The sequence below is a fragment of the Homarus americanus genome, unplaced genomic scaffold (assembly GCF_018991925.1).
Source record: "Homarus americanus isolate GMGI-L3 unplaced genomic scaffold, GMGI_Hamer_2.0 scaffold36734, whole genome shotgun sequence".
NCBI lineage: Eukaryota > Metazoa > Arthropoda > Malacostraca > Decapoda > Nephropidae > Homarus > Homarus americanus.
This window is the reverse complement of record NW_024733126.1, coordinates 6,692,114-6,702,920: the sequence shown is the minus strand read 5'-3', so window position 1 is coordinate 6,702,920 and position 10,807 is coordinate 6,692,114. Positions and strand designations below refer to the sequence as shown.

At 41.7% G+C, this 10,807-nt stretch overlaps 1 protein-coding gene across 1 annotated transcript; it reads left to right on the top strand.

The window, feature by feature from the left end:
* The first annotated feature begins 3,926 nt into the window (after positions 1-3,926).
* Positions 3,927-9,130, top strand: LOC121869284 (leucine-rich repeat extensin-like protein 5). Its single transcript, XM_042370530.1, has 6 exons — positions 3,927-3,991; positions 6,055-6,253; positions 6,390-6,625; positions 6,951-7,119; positions 7,254-7,452; positions 7,995-9,130. The coding sequence occupies exons 1-6, from the start codon at positions 3,927-3,929 to the stop codon at positions 9,128-9,130; spliced, it is 2,004 nt and encodes a 667-aa protein (XP_042226464.1).
* Positions 9,131-10,807: the final 1,677 nt, after the last annotated feature.

The window sequence follows — 10,807 nt, the reverse complement described above, 5'->3', positions numbered from 1 at the left end:
TTTATCTTGTAATTGTGTATATAAAACATATTTATCAACTTCTGTCTTTGTAATCTATCAGCGGCAACTGGTGAGACACATCAAGTCCACGATAGATACTGATAGTGGATAATTAATAGAGGCATATACACACACTCACACAGCGTCACTACAACTGTAACTCTGCTATATTTCACTGTTTGGGTTGTTGTTCCGGTGGTGTTTAGATACTACCAGTGTTTGTTAGGTTAGGTTTAGGTTAGGTTACATTAGGTTAGGTTAGGTTAGGTTAGGTTAGGTTAGGTTAGGTTAGGTTAGGTTACATAAAATATTTTTGAGGAAATGTTGGAACCTAACCTATATTCAGCGTTGAAAAAAATTGTCATAATTGATTAATGATAAGACAATGTGTTAGTTTAGTTGGGTTTGATTGGATTAGGTTTGGATGGATTAGGTTAAGCTTGGGTGGATTAGATTACGTTTGGGTGGATTAGGTTAGGTTTTGGTGTGTTAGGTTAGGTTTTGGTGTGTTAGGTTAGGTTTGGTTGGTTCTAGGTTTGGTTAGGTGAGGTTTGAATGGACTAGGTTTGGATGGACTAGGTTAGGCCATAAACGTCATAAAATTCTCAACCACAATATACAAAAATAAATACAATTGAGAAATCATAAAAAAATACCAATACCTGTGTATATTAAGCCCCACTTGAAGCTGTCTTTATGGGCTAATACAGTACCGTATATAAGGCAGATAAAGACATGTCATTAAATTAATCTTGAATTTACTTTAATAAGACCAAAAGTTACAATATGACAGGAATAATTACTTAGGAGTTTTAAGCCCGGCTCCACTAAGATAGCATTATATTGATATTTCATAATATAGTAAACCACAAAACGAGAAATTGTTATCAATCAATCAGAGTATCGTCCTCATATCTGAGGGTTGGCGACCAGATCCTCCACTCTAAACGTTCTCGAGCTGTTTTGACCAATCATCGAAGGTTTTGTATCTCTCTGGGGACTCAGTTTTTAATTCCATTCATCCATCCCGGCCCTGCCTTCCCCTGGCCCTCAACTTTGTCCATTAATATTTTTTATTATCCCCTCATCACCTAATTACATGACCAAAGTAACCATTTTTCTTTGTCTGTACATTTCAAGTATTTATATTGATTTTTTTGGCTAATATTGAATTAATTTTATACAGTAATGTACAGCAAAATTTATTTTTATTTAAAATAATTTTGTGTTTGTTTTTCAAACTAAAATCAAACACCAGGTAATAATAACATTACCTGCCAATATCCATGATGATTTTATAAACCAAAGTGCAGGCTTATTAAATGTAGTATTGTACTGCTAATTTTCTCTTATTTCTTAATGCAAATCTTAGTTCATTTTGAACTATTTTCTTCATATACAGTACTGCACCAGTAAAATTGTAATTGGTAAATTATATTTATATATTACAGTTTACTTGCCATGATACATCAAACACATGACTGTAATTTAATAATTTCGGTGATCTAGATATTTGAAAACACTAATTTGTGGCTTGTAAAAATACACACAGGACTACAGTTCTTATTATTCTCTATGGAATCCTCACTAATCATTGCTAGTACTGTAGTACCTGAACTCCACTGCAACAATACTGAAGAAGTGAAATATACACTTATGGAAAATTTTCTTAGGGAAATTCTCTATAATACCCAGGCAACATGATCGTAAACTATTACTCAAATTAATATACATAATGTAGCTACTTCTGCATGTATTTTTTAACAGAGGCATTATAGCACCACTGCTGCTGGTACACAAGGTCTGATCTAGCTGATGCTGTGAGGCTGCCAACAATTGATCTTAGAGCGATAAAACCCTTTTGCTCATCTCTCTAAGGAGGAGATCATCAGGAAGTACAGGTTGTCCAAGGCCTACATCCACAACCTTCTTGAACGAGTTGAGTCACATATTGTCTGCATGATATAATAATTAATACTGAAGGCGGTCTGCAGACGAGAAGGCGTGTAATTAATAAGATGGTTTGGAATGGCAGATGCATGATGTCCAAGTCGAATTACTGAATGCGTTTTTTTTTTAAATATTGCAACGGTAAGGGCAAACGGTAGCATTATTGATTACCTCCATTAATTAGAAAAAGGAAACGCTATATATAATCACAGTACAATTTGAAATGATAGACTTCCACTAGCACAGATATCACGGTGTATACTGTATAAAACTGTATCAGTCTAAGAGTACAAAGTGTATTATTTTATTTCTAAGTATGAAAAAGCAGCAAAGCAAAAAGTATCTGGGTATATGTATATGAAATAATAACAATCATACTTAGTTTGAAATTGTCAATAATATCAATTATCATTCTTGAAAAGATCTAGAAACATTGATATTACATTACATTTAAAGTAGGAGTATACAATAAATGCACAGTATCACAGTACAGTATATATGAAATTATTCCACAAAATATATTGAAATATTAATCTAATTGACTTTACAAGAACTGAAAGGAAATTTAAAGCATAAAAAAGGTTAAAAAATAAATGTTATGATTTTTCTCCATTATAATTGTGACCTTTATCGTGTCTTTTAGTGTTCTCTTTTATGTTTCAGTGAAGGGAGTTGTCTTCTCCCTTGAAAGGAAAGTTTTACAACCACTACTCGCTCTTCAGCTTCAAATTTGGCGCCACAGATCAAGCTGGTTTGTTTACGTTTATCTTGCCCAGGCCTACCAACCCTCTTTCGAGGTTGCGGCATTACGGTTACTAAATAGTAACCCAAATGTACAAGATACTATTCGAGTTTGACGAATCCATTTGTCGAGTTACTAAAAGGTAACCCGATGTTCGGGATTGATATTTGGACTTGCTGCCCTGACTGTTAAAAAAACAAAAATAGCTGTTCATGTATTGTCCAAATTCCAGCATCCTACTTCATATTACAGTGAAACAAAATTCATATTGGGTTTTTTTGATCGAGTTCAACATTTTATGGGAGAGAAAAAAGTCAAAGGCATGTATGAGTTAAATAATGTAAAGTCATGGAAAAATAATTGAGGCCCAGTCAGGCAATACTGCATGAGGTTATGTCTCTCTTTCTGAGCACAATGCAATCTGAATGGTTGAAATTGATCCATAAATAACCGAGTAGTGGGATATTTACTGACACCAGTATGGAAATTATATTATGTCAGTAATTCATATTCAAAGTAAAAATATTATATACTGGTATATATATATATATATATATATATATATATATATATATATATATATATATATATATATATATATATATATATATATATATATATATATATATATATATATAAAAATTTCGTTTGGAGTAAAAGTTAATGTCTCTAAGTTTGAACCTCTTCCAAAATATACATACAGTACTAGACCTTACTGTGTATAAGCCTTTAACTGTAAAAGTTTACCTCAGCACTGAGGAACCTCAGAACTTGCTTTGTGGATTGTTATTATATACCGGCCCTATATGTCGGTAGAGGACAACGACGCAAATTTCTAGCCCAAAAGTTTTTCCATATGTTTTTCATTGTGTTTCAGTTGAATCTGACATTATTATCCTCGGAAATAAGCCGTTATAGAGATATGACCCCATCAGGGTTGAAAGACGATAAAGTGACCTAAACAAACCTAACTAAATACCAACTTAAGCGAACCTAACTCAAACTTCTTAACATAATCTTACCATTGTCTTGGCGATTTTGAATCGTTCTGTGAAAAACCAAACGCGTTTATCTCCACGATATTATTGCTCTATCACACTTTGGACACTATACGAATGTTTTGCAGTGCATCGTGGGCCTTCATTTACAAAATTACGTTGAATGGTTTGACAATTTGAGCACTAACAACATGCTGAGATGACATCTTGCGACTAAATTCCATTCTGGCTTGAACATGTGTGCAGGAGCATCATGTGACACCATGATTGGCGGAACATACTTCAGCCACATGAGTAAGATGTAAACAATCTCCTGTGAACCCAAACATTCTTAAAGTGAAATCGAAAAGCCAAATAACTCGAAAAATATATTTGAGATGGAGAATATTCTTTTGGGGGGGAGATAAAGCCTATCTCCCAAAATAAATATCAATATAACGTTCCGTGGTTCTCCTCCAGCTATTCTGAACCCTAATCTGCCCTCACAACTCTCACACACTTATAAAGTTGCAGAAAAATATTAAGTCATGATATATGATCCTTTACCACCTGAGGCACCACTACCACTACTAGGCTGAGGTGAAGCAACTATTAGGCCTAACCAAAGCTCTAATGTAGACAAGGTTTAATGTGGTCTCTGCCGATAAATCATGTTACAGAAGTTACTGCCCTGTTGCTTTCAAAGAGGTTAATATCGATCTATATCGTTAACGGTTGAAACCAAATTTTTAATGGTTTATACCTGTTGGTTTACTCGCAAAATTTAATACCGATAACTTTTGGTACACGGTTATTGCCCGCAGAGTTGTTTAGAGTGATTAATACCATCATATTTTCCATGGGTTTTGTCGTAAAATTTCATAAAACCAACAATATTATTTCTAGTTAAGAGTTAATGCAGATTTATTTGCTTACAGTGTTTTCAGCAATTAATGCAGTTTTTTTCCGCCAGATTAAGGCCTTTTTTTTCATATGATAAATTAATCTGTGGTAGCCAGAGAGACCAATCCACCTCACGACAACAAAACATACACATGAGAATATCACTAGCGGCCTGGGGACACCTGCAGGTTGTCCCCCCCTACTACAGTACAGTACTTACACCTGTCACTCCCCTGCTGCCTCCTGTGTCGTCACTCCTCCTTACCTGGAAAAAACAAACAAAAATACTTCATTAAATTGATGATGACGTAAATATATCATATTCATTAAACGATTCATTCATTGGAAAAGGGAATAATACACATGTACTTACTGTATGTGTAGGTGTATTAAAACTTGTGATGTATATTCACCTCATTACTTTGCAAAGAATGAATAAATATTATAATAAAATTCAAAATACATTCTTTACTAAACTATCAAACTTTAGTATATTTTGTCAATAATTTATATAACTTTGAAAATATCAAGAAATTACACTCTCATACATACATACATACATACATACATACATACACACTCTCTCCACCCTGGAAATGACATCCCTCAGTGACCTCCACCACCAAGCACTAGCAGGTTTGGCAGTGGACTACTGCACCATTCTCGTCATCGCCGCCTCCTGCCACCGGCAGTCCCCCACCCACCTTGCGCAGTCCGCCACTACAACAAAATTCAGCCCATAAGAGCCCGCACCGATAGATCTAAGAATAAATGTACTCAACGCATATCATTATGTCTAAATCAAATGTAAGTTTGTATATTTCAGCCACCGGCTGCTCTATTAATAAATCGCTTATTATTATTATTATATCACACACACACACACACACACACACACACACACACACACACACACACACACACACACACACACACACACACACACATACATACATACATACATACATACATACATACACACACACACACACACACAACACACACACACACACACACATACATACATATACATACATACATCACCTGACTATGAATCCCAAACTCCTCCAACACCCGCAGGCATCAAAGAGAACATCTATCACGGTCCAAAAGGCAGAATTTCACTTCATTATTATTCCACCTTTACATAGTGGCGCCCCTCAGCCACCACAGGTACCTTTATGTATCTTTCCTTCGCTTACTACCTGGAAATCCGGTGCATTACTCTCATGCCTCAGGGCTTAATCACACAGCCCCAGCAGGAGTACCTTTGTTCTCCTACCTGACTACAGGAGGGTTTATTCCCTCATCCCCAACAGAGTACTATACCCTCTACTCTCATCCCCAACAGGAGTACTATACCCCTCTACTCTCATCACAACAGGATTACTATACCCCACTACCCTCATCCCCAACAGAGTACTATACCCCTCTACTCTCATCCCCAACAGGATTACTATACCCCTCTCTCCTCTCCAACAGGAGTACTATACCCCTACCTCATCCCCAACAGGAGTACTACACCCCACTCACCCTCATCCCCAACAGGAGTACTCATACCCCACTACCCTCATCCCCAACAGGAGTACTCATACCCCTACTCATCCCCAACAGGAGTACTATACCCCTACCTCATCCCCAACAGGAGTACTATACCCCACTACCCTCATCCCCAACAGGGGTACTATACCCCACTACCTCATCCCCTACCAGGAGTACTATACTCCACTACCCTCATCCCCAACAGGAGTGCCTATACCCCCACTACCCTCATCCCCAACAGGAGTACTATATACCTCTCTACTCATCCCCAACAGGAGTACTATACCCCACTACCTCATCCCCAACAGGAGTACTATACCCCTCTACTCATCCCCAACAGGAGTACTATACCCCCCACCCTCATCCCCAACAGGAGTACTATACCCCACTACCTCATCCCCAACAGGAGTACTATACCCCACTACCCTCATCCCCAACAGGAGTACTATACCCCACTACCCTCATCCCCAACAGGAGTACCTATACCCCTCTACTCTCATCCCCAACAGGAGTACTATACCCCACTACCCTCATCCCCAACAGGAGTACTATACCCCACTACCCTCATCCCCAACAGGAGTACTATACCCCACTACCCTCATCCCATAATTCATACCCCTCACTCATCCCCAACAGGAGTACTATACCCCCTACCTCATCCCCAACAGGAGTACTATACCCCACTCACCTCATCCCCAACAGGGTACTATACCCCCTACTCATCCCCAACAGGAGAGTACTATACCCCACTACCCTCATCCCAACAGGAGTACTATACCCCACCACCCTCATCCCCAACAGGAGTACTCATACCCCTCTACCCTCATCCCCAACAGGAGTACTATACCCCACTACCCTCATCCCCAACAGGAGTACTATACCCCCACTACCCTCATCCCCAACAGGAGTACTATACCCCACTACCCTCATCCCCAACAGGAGTACTATACCCCTACTCTCATCCCCAACAGGAGTACTATACCCCACCACTCATCCCCAACAGAAGTACTATACCCCACTACCTCATCCCCAACAGGAGTACTGTACCCCCACTACCCTCATCCCCAACAGGAGTACTATACCCCACTACCCTCATCCCCAACAGGAGTACTTATACCCTCTACTCTCATCCCCAACAGGAGTACTATACCCCACTACCTCATCCCCAACAGGAGTACTATACCCTCTACTCATCCCCAACAGGAGTACTACACCTCTACTCCATCCCCAACAGGAGTACTATACCCCTCTACTCTCATCCCCAACAGGAGTACTATACCCCACCTTACCCTCATCCCCAACAGGAGTACTATACCTCTACTCTCATCCCCAACAGGAGTACTATACCCCACTAACCTCATCCCCAACAGGAGTACTATACCCACTCACCCTCATCCCAACAGGAGTACTATACCCTCTACTCTCATCCCAACAGGAGTACTATACCCCTACCTCATCCCCAACAGGAGTACTATACCCCACTACCCCCTCATCCCCAACAGGAGTACTATACCCCACTACCCTCATCCCCAACAGGAGTACTATACCCCACTACCCTCATCCCCAACAGGAGTACTATACCCCACTACCCTCATCCCCAACAGGAGTACTATACCCCACTACCCTCATCCCCAACAGGAGTACTATACCCCACTACCCCTCATCCCCAACAGGAGTACTATACCCCACTACCTCATCCCCAACAGGAGTACTATACCCCCACTACCCTCATCCCCAACAGGAGTACTATATACCCTCTACTCTCATCCCCAACAGGAGTACTATACCCCACTACCCTCATCCCCAACAGGAGTACTTTATACCCCACTACCCTCATCCCCAACAGGAGTACTATACCCCTCTACTCTCATCCCCAACAGGAGTACTATACCCTCTACTCATCCCCAACAGGAGTACTATACTCTACTCATCCCCAACAGGAGTACTATACACCACTACCCTCATCCCCAACAGAGTACTCATACCCTCTACTCTCATCCCCAACAGGAGTACTATACCCCCTACTCATCCCCAACAGGAGTACTATACCCCACTCCCCTCATCCCCAACAGGAGTACTATACCCCACTCACCCTCATCCCCAACAGGAGTACTATACCCCTACTCTCATCCCCAACAGGAGTACTCATACCACTACCCTCATCCCAACAGGAGTACTATACCCCACTACCCTCATCCCCAACAGGAGTACTATACCCTCTACTCATTCCCCAACAGGAGTACTATACCCCTCTCTCATCCCCAACAGGAGTACTTATCCCCTACCATCCCCAACAGGAGTACTAATACCCCACTACCCTCATCCCCAACAGGAGTACTATACCCCTACTCTCATCCCCAACAGGAGTACTATACCCCACTACCCTCATCCCCAACAGGAGTACTATACCCCTTACTCTCATCCCCAACAGGAGTACTATACCCTCTACTCTCATCCCCAACAGGAGTACTATACCCCTACTCTCATCCCCAACAGGAGTACTATACCCCACTACCCTCATCCCCAACAGGAGTACTATACCCCTACTCTCATCCCCAACAGGAGTACTATACCCCACTACCCTCATCCCCAACAGGAGTACTATACCCTCTACTCTCATCCCCAACAGGAGTACTATACCCCACTACCCTCATCCCCAACAGGAGTACTATACCCCCTACTCTCATCCCCAACAGGAGTACTATACCCCACTACCCTCATCCCCAACAGGAGTACTATACCCCTCTACTCATCCCCAACAGGAGTACTATACCCCACTACCCTCATCCCCAACAGGAGTACTATACCCCACTACACTCCCTCATCCCCAACAGGAGTACTATACCCCACTACCCTCATCCCCAACAGGAGCCTTCTCTACCCCACTACCCTCATCCCCAACAGGAGCATTCTACCCCCATACCCTCATCCCCAACAGGAGCGCTCTACCCCCCTTCAGCAGCTTTACATGTCGGTGTTTGAGACAGTTCGGGCGGTGATCCATCAAGGCCCCTGAGCCGTGTGACGTCCAGAACACCGCCTGTGGTAGGTCTTCTGACGGCTGGGACACACATACATCCTGGCTGACGGTAGGAGAGGGAGGAGTGGGAGGTAAGAGAGAGAAAACAGAGAGAGAGAGAGAGAGAGAGAGAGAGAGAGAGAGAGAGAGAGAGAGAGAGAGAGAGAGAAAATGGTGAGGCACATATCTAAATCCCCTTCCACCTACCATAAAGTAGGGAAACTTTCACCCACCCTTCTGGTCCTTAACCAAAAACATCTGTAATAACTTCTGCACTCCCTCTTTTCTTTCTCTCTTCCGACTTGATAACACTATAGCCAACTCTCCCCCTGACAAAGCCAATCTCTTTGGCACCTTATTTTCCACTAATTCCACCTTAGACGATTCCTACTCTATCCCTCCTACCCCTGCACCTCCTACTGAACCTATGCACTTTCCTATAATCTCCACTCGTAGGGTTGCCGGTGTGTTATCCAGGTTGGATGTGAGTAAGGCGCATGGACCGGACGGAATACCCCCTCGTGTTCTGAGGGAGTGTGCTGAAGCTCTGGCCCGTGTGCTTGCTCGCCTCTTTCGCCTCTGCCTCAAAACCCAAACTTTTCATTCTTCTTGGGAGCATGTCTTGGTTCAGCCCACCCCGAAGAAGGGTGACCATTCTAATCTCTCTAACTATCGCCCCATTGCCCTAACTTCATCCCTCTCTAAGATTTTCGAAACTATCTTGAACTCCCATTTTCTCCGTCACCTTGAACGCCTTTCTCTTTCGTCGGATCACCAGTATGGCTTTCGCCAGGCGAGATCTACTGGTGATCTGCTCTCCTATTGCACCCATCTTTGGTCATCCTCTCTTAGGGATTATGGGGAAACTTTCGTCGTGGCCCTCGACATCTCCAAAGCATTAGACAGGGTATGACACACGTCTTTGCTTTCTAAACTTCCCTTCTGGCTTCTCTCCCCCACTTTATTTTCTAATCTCTATTTTCCTTGAGAACCGACCCATGGCAGTTGTTATCGAGGGATAGATCTCTCGCTCTTTCTCTACCAATAGCGGTGTCCCACAGGATTCTGTTCTTTCACCTACTCTTTCCTTCTTTTTATCAATGATTTACTTCAAACTACAACTAATTCTATCCATTCTTACGCTGATGATTCTACTCTTCACTCTTCTCCACATTTTCCCCTTCCTCCTAACTCTCAAACTAGATCTGTTTCTAGAGCAGATATCATTACTTCTATCAATGCTGATCTGTGCAGCATCTTTGAATGGGGAGGTAGAAACTTGGTTAAATTCAATAGTAATCAATAGTAATAAAACTCATTATTTACCAATTACACTTCCTAAATTAGAAGATTTCCCACCAATTACATTTCAGGATGCTATCATTCTGCCAAATTTTGAAATAGATATGCTAGGCCTTACCATTTCCTCCAATATGTCATGGAAATCACACATCCTTAACATAACTAAAGCTGCCTCCCGAAAGTTGGGAATGCTGTACAGATGCCGTAGCGACTTCACTCCAGAGCAGTTGCTTCAAATATATAAGGGATTCATTCGCCCTAACTTGGAGTACTGCTCCCATATCTGGGGTGGCTCTTCTTCTGTCCAACTGTTAGATAGGGTGGAATCAAAGGCATTTCGTCTTATTAACTCTCCTGTTTTAGTTGACAATC